This window comes from Salminus brasiliensis, chromosome 20 (assembly GCF_030463535.1).
Source record: "Salminus brasiliensis chromosome 20, fSalBra1.hap2, whole genome shotgun sequence".
Lineage (NCBI taxonomy): Eukaryota > Metazoa > Chordata > Actinopteri > Characiformes > Bryconidae > Salminus > Salminus brasiliensis.
The window spans coordinates 4047638-4070939 of record NC_132897.1 but is presented as its reverse complement, the minus strand read 5'-3'; the positions used below and the strand labels follow the sequence as shown (position 1 = coordinate 4070939).

General features: G+C 44.5%; 1 protein-coding gene across 3 annotated transcripts in view; it reads right to left on the bottom strand.

The window, feature by feature from the left end:
- The window catches only part of srrm4 (serine/arginine repetitive matrix 4), a 106090-nt gene that overhangs the window by 35388 nt on the left and 47400 nt on the right, over positions 1-23302 (bottom strand). For all 3 annotated transcript variants that reach the window (XM_072664793.1, XM_072664791.1, XM_072664792.1), the window contains exon 2: positions 7232-7384. In XM_072664793.1, coding sequence (XP_072520894.1) covers positions 7232-7308 — 77 coding nt within the window. In that variant the 5' untranslated portion in view covers positions 7309-7384. The remainder of the gene's footprint in view (positions 1-7231; positions 7385-23302) is intronic.

Sequence of the window (23302 nt, the reverse complement as noted above, 5' to 3'; positions counted from 1 at the left end):
GATCAATTGTTTCCGAGCCCTACCCCTCACTGTGATCGGTCCTTATCACTGAATTGCTTGATCTGAGACCTCCCTCTGACTGTGATTGGGTCAAATCACTACCTTGTTTGTTTTCGGAGATCTTGCCTTTACTGCCATTGGTCCTCATCTCCACCTTATTTGTTCTGAGACCTTGCCTTTACTGCCATTGGTCCTCATCTCCACCTTATTTGTTCTGAGACCTTGCCTTTACTGCCATTGGTCCTCATCACCACCTTCTTTGTTCTGAGACCTTGCCTTCACTGCCATTGGTCCTCATCTCCACCTTTTTTGTTCTGAGACCTTGCTTTCACTGCCATTGGTCCTCATCTCCACCTTATTTGTTCTGAGACCTTGCCTTCACTGCCATTGGTCCTCATCTCCACCTTTTTTGTTCTGAGACCTTGCTTTCACTGCCATTGGTCCTCATCTCCACCTTTTTTGTTCTGAGACCTCCTCCTCACTGTGATTGGTCCTAATCACTTGTTCCACAGAAACCCACATTTGAGTCTGGACCATTTCCCATGTGTATAGCCAATGAGTATAGTGCTGATGATGTCTATGGAACATGCGAAGGACTTATCGGATGGACTGTTGGATGAAACAGCCCTATATGTGGAGTCTGTGAATATTGGTGAAGGTTTCACATACACAGCATCAATGTAAGTGACACTGACAGTCCAAAGGATGTTTCCTGGAGTCCAAAAACTATTTACAGCTGACAAGTACAAATTAACACATGGAAAAGTGGCATTTTCATGTAATACGTCTACTCCGTAACAAATGGACAGGCAGACACAGGCCAAAGCGAGCACAGTGTGAGTCTGCTGGATTTCCATCATGGCTCGGCAGACTGATAATGTGTCCCGGACTCTGTGGTGGGGGTTGGTAGGGGCGCTGTCTGTGACAGGCGATGAATTACAGCATGCTAAAGCTTAGCCTGATTGATTCTATACCAACAGTGATAGCAGGCCTTTAGAGTGCTCATAACAGACAGTGGGAATGAATCTAATGTGCTGGAGGGGACGCTGATCGGAGGAATGGCCGTTTGGGATGATATAGGGAAGCACACGCTGCTGCCTTCTCTACATTAGTCGAGCTGGATCGCATTAGAAGCTGATTAGAGACAAAGCAAGAGCCTTTTCTGCTTAATTAGAAAGCTTTGTCACTCATTATGCTCTCTCTCACACACTCACAGATATTGAGGCCACGGCTGGGAGACAAAGAAAGTTCATTTGCATTTTGTCACGATTGCAAATCGAGATGGATTGGCGAAAAGGAGTTCACATGAAAAGTTGCAGTCAGTGAAAGTTAAGCTTGGCTGCTGTACAGTTCTACAGTCTGAACAATTAAGGTGCCAAAAGGGTTCTTTACAATTATGCCATGCAAAAGTTTAAGAGTTTGTGAATGAGGACTACAGGTTCCATTCACTTTCAGAAAAAAGGTACATTCTTTTTTTTGGCTGCAGTGTTGGTATGCTATGCTACCTGGCACCTGTGAGCCATTGCAGTGCCATAAACCAGCAAATCAAAAGCAGAGCTTACCATTTTTGATCCACAAGCACTCAGGAAACTGGAAAACTGGTGTATTTCATTACAAGGTAAAATAACAGGGTGGTAAATATGCTTGTAAAACCCCAACCAACATCAGAAACTCACTGTATCCAAGCCAAAATTCCTATTATTTTAAGGGCATGATGCTCTTTAAATAGTGTGAATATTTCATGATGAATGGATCAACCAAAATGCTCCACAATTATCTGGAACTACATTTTATTGCATTAATGGACATTTTGATCTAGATTCACAAACTCCAAACCTGCACTGTAAAAAAACAGTAAAAATCTACCATAAAAATACCAGTAATAATTTCTCTATCTTTATCTATCTTAATTTATTATTTATTTTAAGTACCAGCAACTGTAGTTGCCAGAATTTCACCATAAAATATACACAATGAATAAACACCACACTATGCTTTTTAGCATATATATTTACATATATATAAAAAAGCATACATATTTAGCATACTGTATATATAAATATATATAAATCAATAATTATTGTGAAAACAACAGATAAACTGTAAAAACATCAAGCATCAACAAATTCTTCATGGCAGCTCATTTCTTTAGCCTTATTCTTTCATTCCTTAATTGACTGATATTTACTAGCTGCCATAAAGCTGACCATATAATCCTGTGGTATTGCAAGAGTGACCACTGCAATACCCGGCCAGCATAGAGTCACCCTCAGCAGCATAGAAAATTGTAGCTTGCTCATATAGCCTTCAATACTGAGGCCAGGCAGTCAATCATATCAAATATAAATGTAAACCCAAGAAAAGGTAGCCCAGGAGGAACGATTACACGCTGACAGTAAATGAAGAGGGGCAAGGATTCATGCAATATGCCAATAGATGATGCCAGGAGCCAATGGGAAAGTTTTTCTTCAGTATGTTGCACCTACAAACCCATGGTATATTATTGAAACAGCACAGCTGACTCATCAACATGTGAGAAATTCTAACAAATGATTAAATTCAACATCCGTTGAACAGTGTCATTTATTCTTCACAACAAATAAATACAAAACAGCCAAAAATGTTGCCTGTTGATGAAATATTATGCAAAATGCAAGAGTATTTAAAGCTGGAATATTGTATTTTGTCCAGAATATAGATGTAAAAATGATTGTTTTGGCTGATATATTTTTTATGGTATTTCACAGAATGTTCTTACATTAATTATGTACAACATCTTTAGAGTTTACAGTCTTTTATCGTCAAGGTTTGCCAGTTTTCCCCCGCTTTTAAAATTTACGGAGATTTTTTACAGTGTGACTGAGATAACAGCACTGCCGTTGCTCATGTGCTTCATCTGCTGCCACTTTCAGCAGCCGCTGCTGACCTCACATGGTATTTACAGTCCTCAGCTTTTAACACTTTTGTGTGGAAATTGGTTTTCTCCTGTCACACCCCCAGTGCACTATGGTCTCGAGGGCATGCAGGTGACGAACGGCTCTGGAGAATAGTGAAGGTTATGGAGCTAAAAGCCTGCCAGGGCCAATAATGGACGTCTAGCGGGGAGATTTAATCAGCTGTTAGCGAACGGCGGCTGTTAAGTGGCCGATGCTTTCACAGTTTGTCTCAAGGCCTCTTGCGAAACAATACAGAGCCAATTCATCACGGGAACACTAAATAATTCATCTGTTGGATTGCATGTGGTAGGAGGAGTAGCCTGGGTTTGTAGAATAGTGTGCAGTTCGTGGATGGTAGCCCATCTGTGGACCACCAGTTGATGCACATCAAGTTTTTAGTAGACATCTTCTAGCTCTTCATTAATGGTGAATTTCTGACCGCAGAGCTGCTCTTAGCTAGATTTTGGTGGGTGGTGGACTCACTGTAAACCCAGCAGTGCCAGGAATATGTAAAAAAAACAACAACCCAGCAACACTGTTGTGCCCAATACACTCGAACCAGCACCACATACACTATAATGAACACTACCATGTCAGTGTCACTGGCTTGGTATGTGTGGAGAATGTTCCACCACCCACCCAAATAATATCTGGTCACCAGTGGTCAGGAACTGGAGTAGAGGGTAGCAGACAGACATTAGCATCAGCAAATAGCCTAAAGTTTGTAATTGGAGGCCTATTAAGGCCTATAAAGGGGGACACATCGGCAGTTATAATGTGCACTACCCAGAAAATCCTTTAACGATAAACTTACCTCTCAGATGGCCACTTTAAGGGGATCTCCACTGCATGTGTGCTCATGCTTTGAGCTATAGTCTTGCATTAAGGGACTATTGACTGTCAGAATAATTTTTGTGATTCATCTTGACGTCAAGCGATCCGTTAAACCAGTCCGATTTTTCATTGGGGGCCTCTTCACACCCCAGGCTCTTCAGTTTTTCCTAAGGGAAAGCTAGCTTATCAAAAACATGGGTCTTGAAGGCGATGTGTTAAGGTAAGCAGTAAAAATGGGCAAGCATTGGGATCTGAGACACTTTGACGAGAACCAAACTGTGATGGCTGGACAACTGGGTCAGAACACCTTTAAAACGTTAGGCAGGACTTGTGGGGTTTCCCTGGTATGCAGTGGTCAGTACCCTACCAAAAGGGTTTTGGTAGGACACAGCAGACACAGACCCACAGATATACATCTGCATGGCCACACAGCAACCCGACAGCACTATACACAGCACCGATGGGCAGGACCGCACAGGAGCCATGTCAACCCCACAGCATTCTCCGCCCATGACCATTACATTGCTCAGATTGCCAGATGAGTGGCCATCTCCCTCTAGCTGTTGTAGCGACCTGCACAGACCATATCCATGCACTTCGAGCTGAAAGTGCTGTTGTCGAAGGTCTACTTATTTTAGCAGCGACCCAACAAGGTCAGCTGAGGTATGTGTGCTGCCTGTGGGGTTGGCAAGAGAAGGAGGCCCCAGCGCCCTTGCAGCATCCTACCCCTCCACACAGTCCTGTCCATCAGAACCTTGCACAACGGCATCCACACAATCACACGTGCAGCTAAGAACGCACAGCTAGCACTAACTCTAACCCAAGCAGTAACTCTAACTACAATGACACCTGTCTGGACGGTCCAGTCACTGGTTAATCAGTATTCCTGGCTGTAAATACACCATGAAGTCAAAAGAACACTCCATGCAACTTGGAGAAAAGGTTATTCGAGAGTTGAATGGGGTTGGACGCAAAACAGTGGCTTTCTGGAGTTCAGTTAAACCAATCATTAAGAAAGGAGAGGAATATGGCACATATGTAAATCTGCCGTCCTCACAAACTGAGTGACCGCGCAGGAGGGAGGCTAGTAAGGGGGGCCACCAAGACACCTATGATGCCTATGACCACTCTGAAGAAGATAAACCGATGCTGCTACCATCCCTCCCTATGCTTCACGGTGGGCATGTTGTGTTTGTGGTGACGTAGCGTCTAGTCTGATGTCCAGAAAGCTCCATTTTGGTCTCATCAGATTGAAGAACCTTCTTTCACTTGACCTTGGTCTCTGCAGCAGAGGTGTAATTCTCTAATAATAATTTTTCTGTCCTGCACCGAAGTGGTGGAACGAGCTTCCCCTGGGTGTCCGAATGGTAGAGTCCAACACTCGCTGTCTTCAAACGCAGACTGAAGACCCTCCTCTTCTGAGAGTACTTGGGCGAATAGTAGAGTACTATGGTCACCTTATTGACTTGTGCTTAGTAATGTCTAAAGCTTAGAGGTAACTATTAGTCTATTCTAACTAGCTGAGGTTTTTCTTGGGTAAATAGCAAAGCACTTTTGTAAGTCGCTCTGGAGAAGAGCGTCTGCTAAATGCCTTAAATGTAAATGTAAATTAAATTTCTGTATATTTGTAAATGTTCAGAACGTGAAATCCTGGTCTAGGAAAGTCTGCATTGCAAGTAATCTTTCCCACATTGGGCTTTAACTGCTATTTGAATCAAGCTGCATCTCCATGCTCTGAAAAATCCCCCTTGTGGAAAGCCTGGCCACGCTTTCCAAACCACCTCCTTTCTCTCTGGCAGGCAAAACCGAGCATGAAGGCTTTTTTTATATAAGTTCACCTGCCGTGTGGCAAATTCAGCTTCTGATTGAGATAAGTCTCTAGTCGGTTTGTCCTCGCCGTTCCCCCGATGTTTGCCTTCCCGCACAATTTGAAGGTATCACAGGAATTACACCCTTAGGAATTTCTGACTGAATCGATTATTTTATTTATTTATTTATATATGTATGTACTTTCACCCCAGTGGAGTTTTAATTTCAGCGGGTGCAAAGTAAGCGCTGAGATGCGCCGATGAAAGAGCTGCACTTCATCTTAACATTCCCGGCACCACCTGAGCGCTGATGCTGTAGAGGTGAGATAAGAGTGTTTGTGTTCATTTCCCTTCTGTGTTTGAAGATTTCTCTTCCCCGCGTTTATGTTCTTATTGTTACGCTGAAGCCTCCGGGCTGCTGTAACAGGTTTGGTCCTCCATCGTGCCATTACGTTTATCACATGCAGCAAAAAATGAGCTGCAGATTACGAAGACGCACCTGTAAGGAAGGCAGCGCCGCTGTGCGAATGGTGGGTGTGAAACCTGGTATAAAACCTTGGGTGTTGGGGGTACAGCAAATGACAAAGTTCGGAAAGTGATTAGATGGAATATGGGGGGTGGCTTTGTTCCATATGTTTATGAATGCTGCAAAAATAAAGATCGTTCCCAGTTTTACCAGACCATTCAACATTATACACAGACACAGGTCAGCCTCCCCTGACACCTTAAAAAAAGGCCATGAGGGCCCAAAGTGTTAACAGTCCCCCCAGATTGTACAGAAGTCCCTGTAGTTCCTGAGAAATATGCCTCAGCCATGATAGTAGCGCTGCTGGGGTTCTAACTTAATGTGGAGTGTTTCCTTTTATGGATGTAATAAACACTCACCAGACTCTTCTACAGCCCAGAAAGCCCAGCAGCATCTCTACTTTCTCCAGAAGCTGAGAAAGGCCCGTCTCCCACCACCCATCCTCACCCTCTTCTATAGAGGGACCATAGAGAGCATCCTGAGCAGCTGCATCACTGCCTGGTTTGGGACCTGCACAGCCTCTGAGCGCAAGACCCTCCAACGCATTGTGAGGACAGCTGAGAGAATCATTGGAGTCTCTCTCCCCTCCGTCATGGACATTTACATTTACATCGGGAAGAAGGTACCGCATCATCCGGTCCAGCACAACCAGGCTCTGCAATAGCTTCTTCCCCCAAGCCATCAGACTCCTCAACTCCAGAGACTGAACTGACTGAACTCTCACTGTGTACTCTGTATGTAGTTGAAATGACAATAAAACCCACTTGACTTGACTCTCAATAACATCACAACACCATCTCAGTGATGTAGCAGCAGATAAACATTCAGCAGATCATCGAGAAACGTTTACTAAAGACTTCAACTGAAGTCAAATGTTTAAAAATGTAAGATATTAGCAAGCAATTTCATTTACGGCCTTTGTCGCCTTACCCAGAGTGACTTACAAGGTTACTCATATTACAGCCGTGGGCCAACGTAATGTTAGGAGTCTTGCCCAAGGACTCTTATTATTGGTGCAGCACAGGATAGTCACCCAGCCCAGGAATCGAACCCCAGGTCAAACCCCAGGAAATGCTACTCTATTGTGTACTCTAGTGCGATTCGTGGGTGTTGTTGCCGTAGCGAACCTGCGAGACAGATGGCGGCTGTGATGTTTCCGTGTCCTGCTACGCTTGGTGTGCCGCTTCCTCTCTGTGGCCTTCATCTCCAGTTGTGGCTGTGGTTCGGGTTGTGGCGGTTCTGCCAGTTGTAGCGGAGCCTCGCTGCTTTTGGGCGCCAACCTGTGACAAGACAAAAAGGACAAGACTTCTCTTAGAACCATTGTAGAATGTGGCAGGATGTTGTTATAGATCACACTTTAAAATGTTCTGAATTTAGAGTTCTACAGGATGGTTTTCTACAATAGAGTTCTAGACGTTCTGGAATTAACATTTTAGAACCTATTTTTTTATTTAGATCCTAAATTTAGGAGGTTCTGGAATTTCAAAAGGGTGTATTTCTGAAATCTGACTTGGCCAGTCAACGATGCCACAGGGGGTGGCTGGCTTTGCATGTATCAGAGGAGACATGTGTTAGGTCCTTACCCTCCTAGTGTCAGGAGCAATGCTACTGACAGGGTCGGGTTGACTGGCAGCACCAAATTGGAAGAATTGAGACTGTATTTTTCTGACTTCTCAAGTTCTTAAAAAGTGAACCCAACCTCTAACACATCTAAATGAATGCTCTTATGAAGATGTATGATGTATGTAGACATTTTCTGAAGAAAAAAATTATATTTGAATTTTTTTTTTCAACAATATGAACAAAACTGTATGTCTGATGAGCTGAAGTAACTCATGTTTGGAGCTTTTGGCCTGTGAAACGCTGCAGCATCTCCTCATGCTTTTCCTCTAAGCCCTTCATGAATTCCGAGGTCATCTGCTCAGCATTTAAATGAGGCGTCGGCAGGGAAAAAGCCTTTATTTACACGCTTGGTCTGATCTGACATTTCTGAAATTATTTCTGGATCTCAAGGTTGTCAGACGCCTCATCAGTGAACTCCAGACTCAGGTGGAAAGCCCAGCCAGGTTGTCCTTTACTGGTGGAGGACAGATTCAAGCAGGGGTGCTGCCATGGATTTTAGGGCCTAAAGCTGGGCAGGATCCACTTTTTTCATGCTGTTATACCATTAATACCATATAATGGTATTAATTGGTTAATTTTTTTTTTTACAACCAAAAAATGACCAAATACAACATTGATTTTGCTTGCAGCGTGACAAAGTGAGCAATCAATCATTCAATAAACGTTAAACCATCAATCTGACCATTGCAAATCCTAAACTGGCCCGAATCAAGAGAGAGAAGCTGGTTAGTATTAGCTTATTTAGCCGAATAACAGTCCAAGTCTAATTCAAGTCTGGCTGACTGAAACCCCACTTGTAAACATCTAGACGAGTACGACTCAGAATGAGTGACTGCTGCTGAAAGGACAGAAAGCTTAAGTAGCCTTTGCTTCACTAGCTCAGCTAGCTACAGCTCCACCGAGTATCAGACATCCCTGTTCAGCAGCTGTTGACTAACTGCTGAGCTACCGACACAAGCATCTGAGAGCGATGTCGAGCGACTGCTGTTGGGAGGGTCAGAAAGGGGAGGTGAGAGACCGGTTCTGCTGTGTTCGGACTTAGGGACAGTTATGTAGCCATAGATAAGTTAGCTGACAGGCTAAACACCACAGCACAGGTCGTGTTTCAGCTAACCGAGGCTCAAGTCAGACCCCTTTAGAGAATAAAGCCGTAAATCTGAGAGCACGGAGTCGAGGGAACGATCTTGGGATTGTTTTCGGCTGTTTTCAGGTACATATGGTTTATCCAGGTTTGCTTGCTATGTCTTTCAGTCAGTTCAGCTTATTTGGCCGTGTACTACATCAGACACATCGTAATTTTGAAATACCGTCCTCATTTTGACATCCCACCAACATTTGTAAACACTGTGGCATATGAAATTACTATTCTACCAATCAAGCCTGTTGGGCCCCATGAAAAGATATTACACTGGGCCCCACAACTGTAAGTGTTCTGCCAAAATAATTAATACATTTTAGGGCCCACTGTCAGCCACAGGCCCTGAGAATTTTCCTAACCTCACCCCCTCCTGGTTGCATATCAGGACCCTGGTTGCATATAATATGCTCCGAAGTAGCATACTAAACTATAATTACTCCAATCTTCACATTCTGCTACTCTTTTATTAGTACATAATTAAACAAGAGGCAGAATAAACAAAGAAGCCTGTCTGATTTGGCTTAATCACAATCAATAGAAGTGATTAAACGTTGTTTGCTATTAAACTTCATGAACAACCCTGCTGTGCCTTTATGCATCCAATCTCCTAAAAATAACCTCTATCAGGAGAATGAATGAAATAACACCTTCAGTAAGAAAACAGCGTTCTCCTCATTAACACTTCAGAAGACTCCCACCACATCCTGAAAAAGCTCTCCGAGACGTTCGTTTCATTTGCACTGACCAGTTTCTTACAATTAATCAGGCCGCACTCGAGCACAAGACACTTTAGGCGTATTGCCCAGTCCGGTTATTACAAAGAACAGGATTTGCTTAATAAAGATTTTTTAAAAAAAGGAGAGAAACCTCAGGGGCACATTCTAGACGCTGGAGAAGAAGAAGTCCATGGAAATTGGTTTAATAAGAAAACAACAGCAGTGTCATTTAGTTTTGGTAGAAACTGTACTTCTTCTGCGTTCCTGCACAGGCACGTTTTAATCACAGAATGACCTGCATATTAAAAAATATCCATCTTTTTATGGCTTCTTTTTCTTTTTTTTTACAATTTGAGGAGCATGTTCACATTTCACCATCTCTCTGTTACCCAGATTTCCAAGCCCACATTGCATGAGAGGTTATTTAACGGTTGCCTCAGGCTTGTGGCAAAGGGTTCACCAGTCAAACCAGATTATGAGAGAAAATGGCACTGTCATCATGAGGAAGAGTACATGGTAACTCCTTCACTCTTGATGATGTTAGGTGCAGTACTAATGTAGACATGAGTAGCTCTAGTATTCAGTGCATCCAGGCCAGAACAAACCGGCTAATGAACAGTTTCTACCCACAAGCCATCAGGTTCCTGAACAAGCTGTGAACCTTTCACCAACACCACTGCACTCGGACACTTTATTATTAATACTCTATATATCACTGCTATGGACAACACCACTAAATCACTTTACACAACATTTTATACAAGATTTTGGAGGAGGAGAATTGCTGTGAGGATTTGATTGCGTTCGATGACAACAGGATGTTGGATGATGATCACGATTCCACCTCATCCCAAAAGTACTGGATGGAGCTCCATCACCATCATTCCAGAGAATACAGTTCTTCCACTGCTCCACAGCTTAATGCTGGAGGACTTTATACCCCTCTGGCATTAGGCAGCATGGTGCCCATAGGTTCATGTTGAGTCCTATTCTATTGGCAGTACTTCTCTACAGGGAGAAGTACAGAGTCTGTGTCAGAAACTTAGAAGGTGTTAATTGGTAGGTTTGGTCATGCTGGTTGATCTACTGGTCATGGTGGTCAATGTGTTTGGTCATTGCTGGTTGATCTACTTAGTCATGTCCGTGGGTCAGCTTGGTCATACAGGTGGATGGGTTTGGTCATGCTGGTTGGTCTACTTAGTCAAGCTTGCCAATCTACTGGTCATAGAGGTCAATGTGTTTGGTCATGTTGGTTGATCTACTTAGTCATGTTGATTTTCTGGGCATTGCTGGTTAATCTACTGGTCACGTTAGTGGACCAGCTTGGCCATATGGGTGGATGTGTTTGGTCATGCTGGTTATGCTGCTTGGTCCTTTGGTCATACTTTCCAATCTACTGGTCATGCTGATTGATCTACTGGTCATGTCAATGGACCAGCTTTGTCATGTAGGTGGATGTGCTTGGTCATGTTGGTTGATCTACTTGGTCATGCTTGCCAATCTACTGGTCATACCAGTTTGGTCATGCTGGTGGATCTACTCAGTTATGTTAATCTACTTGGCCATTGCTGGTTGATCTACTGGTCACGTTAGTGGACCAGCTTGGCCATACTGGTGGACATGCTTTGTCATGCTGGTTATGCAGGTTGATCTACTTAGTCATGTTGATCTATTCGGCCATTGCTGGCTGATCTACTGGTCAAGTTAGTGGACCAGCTTGGCCATATGGGTGGACGTGTTTGGTCATGCTGGTTATGTTGATTGGTCTTTTTGGTCATGCTTTCCAATCTACTGGTCATAGTGGTCAACCAGTTTGGTCATGCTGGTTGATCTACTTAGTCATGTTGATCTACTCTGCCATTGCTGGTTGATCTACTAGTCACAGCATTGGACCAGCTTTGTCATACAGGTGGGCATGCTTGGTCTACTTGGTCATGCTTGCCAATCTACTGGTCATAGTGGTCAACATGTTTGGCCATGCTGGTTGATTTACCTAGTCATGCTGATCTACTCAACCATTCCTGGTTGATCTACTGGTTACATTAGTGGACCAGCTTGGCCATTTGGGTGGACGTGCTTGGTCATGCTGGTTCTGCTGATTGACCTGCATAGTCATGTCCATCACGCTGGTAAACCAACCACCATCAATCCCATCGAACATAGCTAACAGACAATTACTTTATTTTTCCTACAGTGTAACCAAATAGAAATGATTCTAAGGGAAGGTTTGATGGCACCCTGGCCTCCACATGGGCTTTTATCTTCAACCTGCTGAATCCGTGTGATGTGACCTAACGGCAGCGCCGCCCAACAGGCAGAACACTGCTGGGATCTTATTAGACTTATTAGCGGTGCATCTTTCAGCATGAAAAGCTTGTATCTGTGCGATTTGTTCATAATTACAGATCCTCTTCCCTCCGTAGGTGTTTTGTGTGTGCATCTGTGCATTGGAGCTTGCGTAGGTGTTTCTGTGCGCCTCCGTCCTTCTCTGAGCGCGAGCATTTGTGTGTGTGTGTGTGTGTGTTTGCGTGCCTGATTGTAATGAGAGGTTAATCAGTCTCTCAGATTAAAGCCTGATTGCCTGTGTCTTCCTGCCGGAGGAGGAAGCTTGTCCTCTTCCACCCCTGAATTAGTGAGGGCAGGGCAAAATCACGCTAATAACAGCCTGGATCCTCAACTGCCTCGCTACGTGAGCAGAAAATATGAAGGCCCTACTGCTAGGCATGATGTGTTCACATGAAATAGGGCTATATTGCATTACGTTGTTGATGTATGAACATCAATTTAGAGAAATAATAGATGTCTTTGTACAGTCAATCCAGAGTAAAGCCTTTATTAGAAGAGTAGAGGCTGTTATAACAACAACGAGGGGCAAACTCCCCATTAATACCCTTGATTTTAGAGGGAACTTTGGACCAACAGTTGTCCACAAACCTTTGGACATCTACTGAAGCTACCTACCCCATGCTACCTACAGAGACTTAAAGATAAATGTTGGCCTACAAGGCAAAAAAATGGACCAGGTCCTTCAAACCTGATGACAACAGTCAAAATCTGACCTCTACCAAGAGAACCAAGAAGAACTCAACTTAACCCACCATCCTTCAAGATGCTTTGAAGACAAGCATCTAGACTTTTCTCTGTCATGGAGCTGAGGTGGTAGAACCAAGCTCCCCTGGGTGTCCAAACATCTCAAGTCTTTTGCCATTCAGGCACACTGAATTGCATGTTCACTATGTGTCCAAATGTTTGTGGACACCCCTTCTAGTGAATGCACTGATGTACCTTTAGCTGCACCCAGTGTTAGTCTAGTAGAGAAGAACAAGACTGGATCTGGAGCATATAATAATTAAGCCAATGCCGTCATGCCTGCGCTAGGCCTAAAGGGCTAGAGGTGTACAAAGCCCTGCCGGGTCCCCAGCTCAACCACACCAGCTAACAGAGGCCAATTGTACTCTCTTTGACTCTGGCTGCTGATGGCAAATTCAAATTTGCAACCCCCAGGCCATAGTGGGATTTTAATACCCTTGTATTCAGAAGAAACAATGAATGAGCAGGTGTCCCAATACTTTGGGCTATTTAGTGTACATAACTGTTGGGTTTTATGCATCTTTTGCATCTAGGTATTGGGCAGTATCTAAGCTTAGAGGTGTCTGTGGACTATTCACACCAGCTAGGGATATTCTCTGAGTGAACAGTGAGGCACTTTTGGAAGTCACTCTGGATAAGAGCATCTGCTAACTGCCGTAAATGAAAATATAACCACCCAACCCAGGTGGGCAGTGCCGTGAGGGAAGTACAGGATACACCACTCCACCACTTGCAGAGTGAGTGGATTAGTCTAACAGCTGCTAAAGCTACTTTATTAGTTGCTTTCTGCAGCTCACACATTTGGTGTTATGTAGCACTCTGATACTTGCTCACTTGCTGTCTGCTGGAGAGGTTCGATGACGAGAAGCCTAAATGAAATCGATTCCTCGCTCTTTAGATCGCTTTCCCTCCCGTCAGATGGATAATGGATAGGAGAGTATTGCTTAAGCTGGGCAGAATTGTGTTTCTACCTGTCATACGCTGCCTCTGGAAACTTCGGCGATATCCTGCTTACAGATTTCTTGAGGTTTTCTCCCCAATTAAACTACAAAGCAATGTGTGAATTCCTCAGGAGCATTTAGCTGATTGTGTGGGTCTCACATGGGTGGAACTAGGTGGGCTAGGTGGGTTCCAGGTGGGCATGGGCTCCTGTTGGGCTTCCCAAATGTGCCCCAACGTTACAACCCAGCCTAATCTCACTTGGGTCCCATCTAGACTCCATATACAAGTGTATAACCCAGATCAGGGGCCCATGTTTAAACCCTCCTGGTCCCACCAATGCCACCGGTGGGTCCACCAGAAAAACAGCTCTCAGTCGGCCCAGAAGTGAACCCTGATTCAGTTCTCTTGCTCATATGGATTTATGTATTTAGTACACTATATGTCCAAAAGTTTGTGGACATCCCTTGCATCACATGCATTCAGCTACTTTAGGTTTGCTGACACAGATGTGCAAATGCACACAGTCTAGTCTTTGTAGAGAAGTACTGTAAACAGAATAGGATTCCGTGTCTGTGCGTTGTTGTGGGTCCCCCATGTGCTCCTCAGCACATGGCTCTGTTTTGTTTGTGTTCTTGTCTCCACCCTTGTCTCCGCCCTTAGTCATTAGTGTTCCCACCTGTGTCTACTTTGTAGCCCTGCCCTCTCGTTATCCTCCCCAGGTGTTCCTGGTTGTTCCTTGTGCTCTTATACCCCAGTGTTTGCTCTGGTTGCTGACTGCCAATGTTTATGTTTGTGTTGTTGGTTCTGTGGCCATGTGCAGTGTACAACCCAGATGGGGCCCATGTTTAACCCCTCCTGGTCCCATCACTGACCCTTGTGGATATCTATATGTGAGGCCAACCCAGGGACAAAATTTTTGGGGTTCTGGTTGGACAGACCATACAGCCCCCACATGCATGCATGTTATCTGGGTTGGAACGAAGAGTGCCATAGAAGAACCACTCTGGGTTCCATAAAGAAGAATGTTAGTAATAGAGATGCATGACTGTGGAAAACCTTTACAATGGTAAGGAACCTTTACATCAAATGAAGGTTCTACACACTTACACACTTATCTACAAACATGGTGCATGCTGGACCCAAAAGTGGATCTACTATGGCATCGCCCAAAGAACCCTTTGAAGCACCTTTATTTTTAAGAATGAAAAAAAGGATTTGATCCAATTTTGGTTCCTTGAGGAACCATTTTTGTCGATGTGCAAACTTGCATCCTGCCTCCACACCCCAATCGTTACATACTCCAACTTTTTCAATACTTTTTTTTTTACCCTTGATGTGGGATGCACAGTGAACAAACAGGTGTCCAAATACATTTGTCCATACAGCATACATTTAAAAAAAAAAGTGTCCTCAGACCTTTGTGAGGCAGGGTAATCACACACAGACATATGTACATACATAAAAATGCAGCGCACACTAACACAGCTTGCAGACTTCCCATGCTATCGTTCCACCCTAATATCACATGGGTCCCATCTACGCCCCATATGCAGTGTACATCCCAGATGGGGCCCCATCACTGCCCCTGCTGGGCATCCATATGCAAGGCCAACTTTAAACCCATGGACAAAACTGTGTGGTTCCCGGTTAAACTGACCATACAGCCTCCACATGCATGCATGTTATCTGGGTTGGTACGAAGAGTGTAGGACTTTGCCCACCCTCTTAAAAACAAAGGTGCTACAAATGGTTCTATGAGCAAAGCCATAGAAGAACCACTCTGGCTTCCTTAAAGAAGAATGTTAGTAGTTGTGATTGTGGAAAACGTTTACAGTGGTTAAGGATACATACTCCAACAAGAGCGTGATGTTTTTAAATCCCTCGATTTCAGAAAAGAAACTATGCACAAACAGGCGTCCAAATACTTTTGCCCATGTAACGTACATGTTGCCAAAGTGCCCTCAGAGCTTTGTGAGGCAGAATAATCGCAGACAGACGTACGTACATAAGCATGCGGCACGCACGGGGACACAGCTTGCAGACTTTCCGTGCCAGCCTGAGTCGTTTTGTAATGGTAATCCGCAAAAGTCTGAGGAGTCTGAGGAGCGCGGCGGTTTTGAAGCCGCTAAATGGGAGCATTTCGAGGCGACAACGAGGAAAAGAAACTTCAAGCAAACAATAACAGGAGGAGAGGGAGTGTAAGGATGCGAAAGCGTCTGATTTAAACCCCTCTCACAGCGCGGGGAGATTCACGGTGGTAGGGAATCGGCAGCCTGCATTAGGCCGAATCATAAAATGAGAGATGTAGCTGTAAAGCAGGCGTTCGGCGCGATGTTTCCGACGATGTATTTTTCCAACTCCTCACAGTTTTACGAGCCTCCCCTCCCGATGCTGACCGAAATGATATCATTAGTCCGAAGTTACTGGACGGTTATGACGCCCGGCCACTGCGTCTTGTTTACAAATAAAAGCAGATCCCGTGAGCAGCACGGGCTCTAGGACACGGTTCAGCTCAGGCTCAGGGACATAAATCACAAGCGCTAACACTGTCACACCCCCCGTCTCCGTCCCGCAGTGCTGTTGTGTCTGACGCTTGTTGTTTTGTGTTCCTCCCTGTGCTGTAATCTGCTCTCTCTGTAGTGCCGTAATATTAGATCCCTGAGTCGTGGGACTGTGTGTGTGTGTGTGTGTGTGTGTGTGTGTGTGTGTGTGTGTGCACTGTTGTTGTTGTGGATGACTCACTGCTCTTGGCTCAGGCCTTCTTTGATTCTCTGTCATACAGTGCTGAGACCCTGGAGTATGGGGGGATTGGGGGGGGGGGGGTGTAAGATGCACGGAGCGAACCACAGGACGGGAAAAGTCACGTGTACCTTTAAGCATACCATAACACACACCCATATATCTGGACAAAAGTATTGGGACACATATCACTGAACTCAGGTGTTCCATGCAGTCCCATTACCACAGGTGTCTAAAACCACAGTAGAGGAAAAGTCACGCGCACCTCTAAGCATGGACAAAAGTATTGGGACGCACATCTTAATCACTGAATTCAGGTGTCCCATGCAGTCCCATTACCACAGGTGTCTAAAATCACAGGAGGGGAAAAGTCACACGCACCTCTAAGCATACAATAACACACACCCATATATCTGGACAAAAGTATTGGGACACATATCTTAATAACTGAACTCAGGTGTCCCCTGCAGTCCCATTACCACAGGTGTGTAAAGCCACAGGAGGGGAAAATCACACGCACCTCTAAGCATGGACAAAAGTATTGGGACGCACATCTTAATTATTGAATTCAGGTGTCCCATGCAGTCCCATTACCACAGGTGTGTAAAACCACAGGAGGGGGAAAGCCATGCGCACCTCTACGCATACAATAACACACACCCATATATCTGGACAAAAGTATTGGGACACACATCTTAATCACTGAATTCAGGTGTCCCATGCAGTCCCATTACCACAGGTGTCTAAAATCACAGGAGGGGGAAAGTCACGCGCACCTCTAAGCATGGACAAAAGTATTGGGACGCACATCTTAATTATTGAATTCAGGTGTCCCATGCAGTCCCATTACCACAGGTGTGTAAAACCACAGGAGGGGGAAAGCCATGCGCACCTCTACGCATACAATAACACACACCCATATATTTGGACAAAGGTATTGGGACGCACATCTTAATCATTGAATTCAGGTGTTGATATAGTACCATTACCACAGGTGTCTAAAATCAAGCCCCTAGCCATGCAGTCGGTCTTTCCAGACCTAGAGTAAAGGGGGGCTGTCCATGCCACAACGTCTCGCTAGTGTCCTCCAAATCAGGGGTGGTTGTTTCCACTATTAGGTAGGTGGTCGTAGTATTAGTTATAGTGTAAAAAATAAAGGAACCTGAATCTCACCCATGCTGAAATTTCTCCTTTCTGTGATGTGTAATTATTTAATGTCTGATCCAGGCAGTCAGCAGAATGGCTTGCGGAGCATTTGGAAAGGCATCATGGGAGATGGTGATAGTGAAAGCCTCCGCAGAGACAAAACAAAGACTGATAGAAGAACAGCCTTTTCATTTTTATCCCCCACTGGCAACGTATAACATGCTGCTTCAAGCTGTTTTCATATGGCCTGGACACACACACACACACACACACACACACACACACACTTACTCACTCGGTCAGCTTATATGAACAGACTACACCAATTCTATACGACACCATCATTTATTTACACCAGCTTCAGTGAGGTCTGGTCCACATTGTGAGCCGAGCTGCTCCCGGCTTGGCCTTGCTGCTCTCTGCTGTCGGTTCCATTGAGCTCGGTTTATCCTCCTACAGCTGTTTTCATAATGGACATTTCTGCTGAAGCAGCTCTACAGGGCAACAGTGTCCGAACGAGCTCACTACAAGCATGAGGAAGAACCTCTGTGAGGGACCAGGACTCAAAAGGAGGCCCGTCCTCATCGGGCCCATGATGGATGGAGGTAGTTAGATACGAGCGGTTCCTCCACTCTCCTCCCCTCCACTACAGCACTAGTAAACATTAGTTGTAGGTGTTTCTGATAAAGTGGCCAGTGAGTGAAAGCTTAAGGTAGGTGTTTCTAATAAAGTGACCAGTCCTTTGAAGCTCATTGTAGGTGTTTCTAATAAAGTGGCCAGTGAGTGAAAGCTCAAGGTAGGTATTTCTAATAAAGTGGCCAGTCAATAGAAGCTCAAGGTAGATGTTTCTAATAAAGTGGCCAGTGAGTGGAAGCTCAAGGTAGGTGTTTCTAATAAAGTGGCCAGTCAATAGAAGCTCAAGGTAGGTGTTTCTAATAAAGTGGCCAGTGAGTGGAAGCTCAAGGTAGGTGTTTCAAAAAAAGTGGCCAGTGAGTGGAAGCTCAAGGTAGGTGTTTCTAATAAAGTGTCCAGTCAATGGAAGCTCAAGGTAGAGGTTCCTAAAAAATTGCCCATAAGTGAAAGTTCAAGGTAGTTGTTTCTGATAAAGTGGCCACTTAGAACAGCTCAACAAGACTGCAAGATAAAAAGCACATAAAACAAGACACACACACACCCCATACACACTGCAGGCACCCCTGATTTACGAGCCTCTCGTCCCCCCTGCGGTTCAGGGGACCATCCAGCACTATTAGCCCTGTCATATTCACAGCTGAACAATTGATAATCGTTATCATAAAAAATGAGTGCAGGAGAGATAATGAAGAGGAAAGGAGATGACTGAGTGTGTTAATTAAAGATGGATACTGATTATGCTCTCCTGGGCACCAGCTATTAAAAGTGGGATGATGATGATGAGTTTGTTTGTGTAACATTAAGGTTAGGGCAGATTTCTACAGAAAACTAGCAGTAATATTGGATTCGGTGTGTTTAGCCATGACAAGATCAGATATGGAGACAAAGCAGATAATTAGTTTTCATCTTGAAGCAGCAGCTCTCCACAACATTCAAGCACCCATTTCAGCAATTGCTCTATTATGTTCTTCAGTGTCTCACAGCTTATAAATTAAACATTTTCCATCTTAACTCCGTCCACTGTTGTCCACATTTAATTCATGCTGTAGTGCACTGACCTCTACTGTAGGACACTCAGTCAACAGTGGATATGTACTAAAGCCGCAAGTCCGGCAGGTAATAAGAAGTCAGTGAACATCTCCCAAGACTCTGTGTTAACCATCCTCTACCCCAGTGGTCAAAACTCCTGCTTGTGGAGATCTGCCATCCCAGCAACCCTAAAAAGTGGGGTCACTGCCTCCGTCCAATTAATGCTTTCAGAAGTGCTTGATTAGCTGAATGAGATGAAACCTGGAGGTGAACAGGGAAGGATGGTGAATCTTCATAAGGAGGGTTAATGCCCACTGCCATGACTCTTCATTAGTCCATGAGGTAGGTGTTTCTAATAAAGCGGCCAGTGGGTGGAAGCTGAAGCTAGGTGCTTCTAAAAAGCACCAGTGTCCAGTAGAGATAGGGTAGGTAGAGGTATATGGTAGGTGTTTCTAATAAAGTAGCCGGTGAGTGGAAGTACAAGGTAGGTGTTTCTAATAAAGCGGCCAGTAAGTAGAAGTATATTGTAGGTGTTTCTAATAAATTGGCCAGTGAGTGGAAGCTCAAGGTAAGTGCTTCTCATAAAGCGGCCAGTAAGCAGAGGTATATGGTAGGTGTTTCTAATAAAGTGGCCAGTGAGTAGAAGCTCAAGGTAGGTGCTTCTAATAAAGCGGCCAGTGAGTAGAGGTATATGGTAGGTGTTTCTAATAAAGTGGCAAATATGTGGATGTACAAGGTAGGTGTTTCTAATACAGTGACCAGTTAGTGGAAGCTCAAGGTGTTTCTAATAAAGTGGCCACTCAGTGGATGTACAAGGTAGGTGTTTCTAATAAAGTGATCAATACGTGGAAGCTCAACGTGGGTGTTTCTAATAAAGTGGCCGGTCTGTGGAAGCTCAAGGCAGGTGTTTCTAAAGTGTCCAGTAGGTAGACGTATATGGTAGGTGTTTCTAATAAAGTGGCCAATGTGTGGAAGTACAAGGTAGGTGTTTCTAATAAATTGGCCATTAGGTAGAAGTATGCGGTGGGGGTTTCTAATAAAGTGGCCAGTAAGTGGAAATCCCAGGTAGGTGTTTCCAATAAAGTGGCCATGAGGCAGAAATACAAGGTAGGGGATTTTAATAAAGTTGCGATGGGGCCGAAGTACAAAGTAGGTGTTTCCAATAAAGTGACCAGTAGTCTCTCTTGCCCTCTCTTACTCCCATTCTCACCTTCACACTCTCCAATATCAACAGCAGATGTGAGTAGAAATCCCCGCGGCAGCCCACACAGGCCCCGGCAGTTTGCTCTGCTGAAAAGTAGAGCAAAAGAGTGATGCTGAGAAACCATGACCAACCTGTCAACCAGCTTTAACAGCTTAGTGATTAGCTTGATGACCAGGCTGGTCAAGTTGGTCATGCTCAATGACCAGTTAATCAGTAAAACCAGCTTAGCCAACTTGGTCAACCAGCTTTTCAAAAATTCTGAACCACTATGACCACCGTCAGGTTGGTCAGGCTGGTCTCTCAAACCCGTTGGCGATCAATGAGGTCAACCAGCTTTTCCCAACTTGTCAACCAGTATGACTAATTGACGGACGGCTTGGTCAAGACTGGTCATGCTGATAAACAATCCAGTCCCTCAAACCAGCATGACCAAACTGGTCAACCAGCTTTACCAAACTAGTCAACCAGTATGACCAGCTTGATGACCTGCTTGGCCAAATTGGCCATGCTAATATACCAGCTAATCCATCACATCAGCTTGACCAAACTGGTCAACAAGCTTTACCAAACTAGTCAACCACTACAATCACCTTGATGACCTGCTTGGCCAAATTGGCCATGCTGATAGACCAGCTAATCCATCACACCAGCATGACCAAACTGGTCAACAAGCTCTACCAAACTACTCAACCAGTATGACCAGCTTGATGACCTGCTTGGCCAAATTGGTCACATGCTAATAGACCAGCTACTCCTTACACTCAAATAAAAACAGACACAATGCTGGTCACATGCTAAGCTGGTTAACTGGTACAACAAGCTGGTTCACCAGTCTAGGGTATGTTTTTGCCTAGATGACCAGCTTTGATGACCAGCAAAAGCTAGTCTTGAGCTTTGAACTTTTTGCATGAGATTGTATACAGTATATAGACATTATGGCAGACAAATAGAGAGAGAGAGAGAGAGAGAGAGAGAGAGAGCCTTCCTCCTTTAAGAAAATAACATGCATGTCATCTTGTGGGAGAAATAAAATCATGGCACCAAACCTCATTATATGGCACAGACAATGGGCCTCGCAAAATCCCAAACGAATGAGGGAAGGTAATTGATTTCTGGGGCTCTGTTGGAACAGGGAGAGCGAGCGAGCGAGAGAGCAAGTGAGAGAGCGAGCGAGCAAGAAGGATGAGGTAAATCTCCCCTGGCTGGTCGAGCCCAGTCCGGAATTGGCCGTCCTATTTCGCGCTCTGCATGAAGGCTCGACTGAGTGATACGAGAGGACATGAAGGATTTAAGGCCAATTCAGACAGATTTAACAGCTTTATTCCCAACCTCTGATCCCACCCAACCCCCCATCCGGCCTCTTGCACACCCTCCGATAGGCATGCCAATTCACACTCACTTCCCTCTTGCTCTTGAAGTGTCTAATTTTTGGTTTTGGAAAATACAAGATAATATACAAGATAAATGGACTAAAGTATTGGGACGCCTGCTCGTTGATTGATTGTTTCTTCTGAAATCAAGGGTATTAAAAAAGAGTTCATCCTGCTTTTGTTGGAGTAACTGTTTCTACTATCCATGGAGGACTTTCTACAAGATTTTGGAGCATTGCTGTGAGGATTTGATTGCATGAATGAATGATGTCCACTTTTCAAACTTCCTCAAGAACTAGTGGACTTCACCCAGAACCACATTCCTACACACCAGGGGAATTTATAGAGTAACCAATTCACCGGATCGCCATGTTTTTTTGGATTGGAGAACTGGAAGTCCTTGAAAGAAACCCACACCGACACATGGAGAACATGCAAACCCCACCTAGACAGGGACTAGAACCAAAGACCCCAGTGCTGATGGGCTAACCACCATTCCAGTTCATCCAACAGTATTGGATGGAGCTCCACCACCATCATTCCAGAGAACACCGTTCTTCCAGTGCTCCACAGCTTAATGCTGGGGGGCTTTATACCCCTCTAGCCCATGCCAGGCATTAGGCAGCATGGTGCCAATAGGTTCATGTTTATCTGCTCATGAGACAAGCTGTGTGTGTGCATTTGCACATCTCAGAAATGGTTACAACGTAAAGTAGCTAATGCATTCATTAGAAGGGGTGTCCACAAACATTTGGACATTGTTCTAATATGCAGGGAATTGTAACAAATTTGGGAAATGCATCTATGAGAAGGTTTATGGATGGTGGTCTCTCATTGCCAACACTTCAAGCCAGCTTTTGCTGAGAAAGACAGCGAGCTCACCACCACGGGTGTGAGTCGGAAGACAAGTGAGGTTGGTTTGTTCAATTATCGCAGTCTGATGATAAAATGGAGCAACATAATGGCTTGATTAATTTCCTTATCACAGCGAGCACAAAGAGTAATTATGGCCAAGTGCACTGCTTGGTGATCCTGCGATCCATCACACTAAAGCACCCTCCACTCCCTCCAATCACTTCCACCTAAACACAACAAATTAGCTTCTCCCTCGCTCTTGCCATGACTTTCCTCTTGACTCAGAGCAGTGAAGCGTGATGTTGTGTTCCTCAATAGTCTGATTTTACTAGTGTGGCCTACAGTAGTTTTACTGCATGTGTTTAATAGCTTAGCAATCAGTTATCTAGAGCTCAGACTTGGGGTTTTTCATTGGTAGTGTTTATGAGCCAGTTCAGGAATCACGAAAAGCTCCTGGGAAGTTTGGGAAGCGTCTACACCGCAGTGCTGGTTTGGTGGGAGGTGTTTTGAAGGATCTCCTAGATTTGTTGGTATAAAAGGCTCTGATTTGGTCCAATTTTGGTGGAATTCTCTGGTATCGCTCAACTAGGAAAGAATCTGATTGGGTCATTTGACAATTGTGTAGTACAATTGTGACAATTGTGTCCCGGGCTCGGCAAGCTGCCACTGTTGGGCCCCTGAGCAAGGCCCTTTACCCTTTCTGCTCCCCGGGC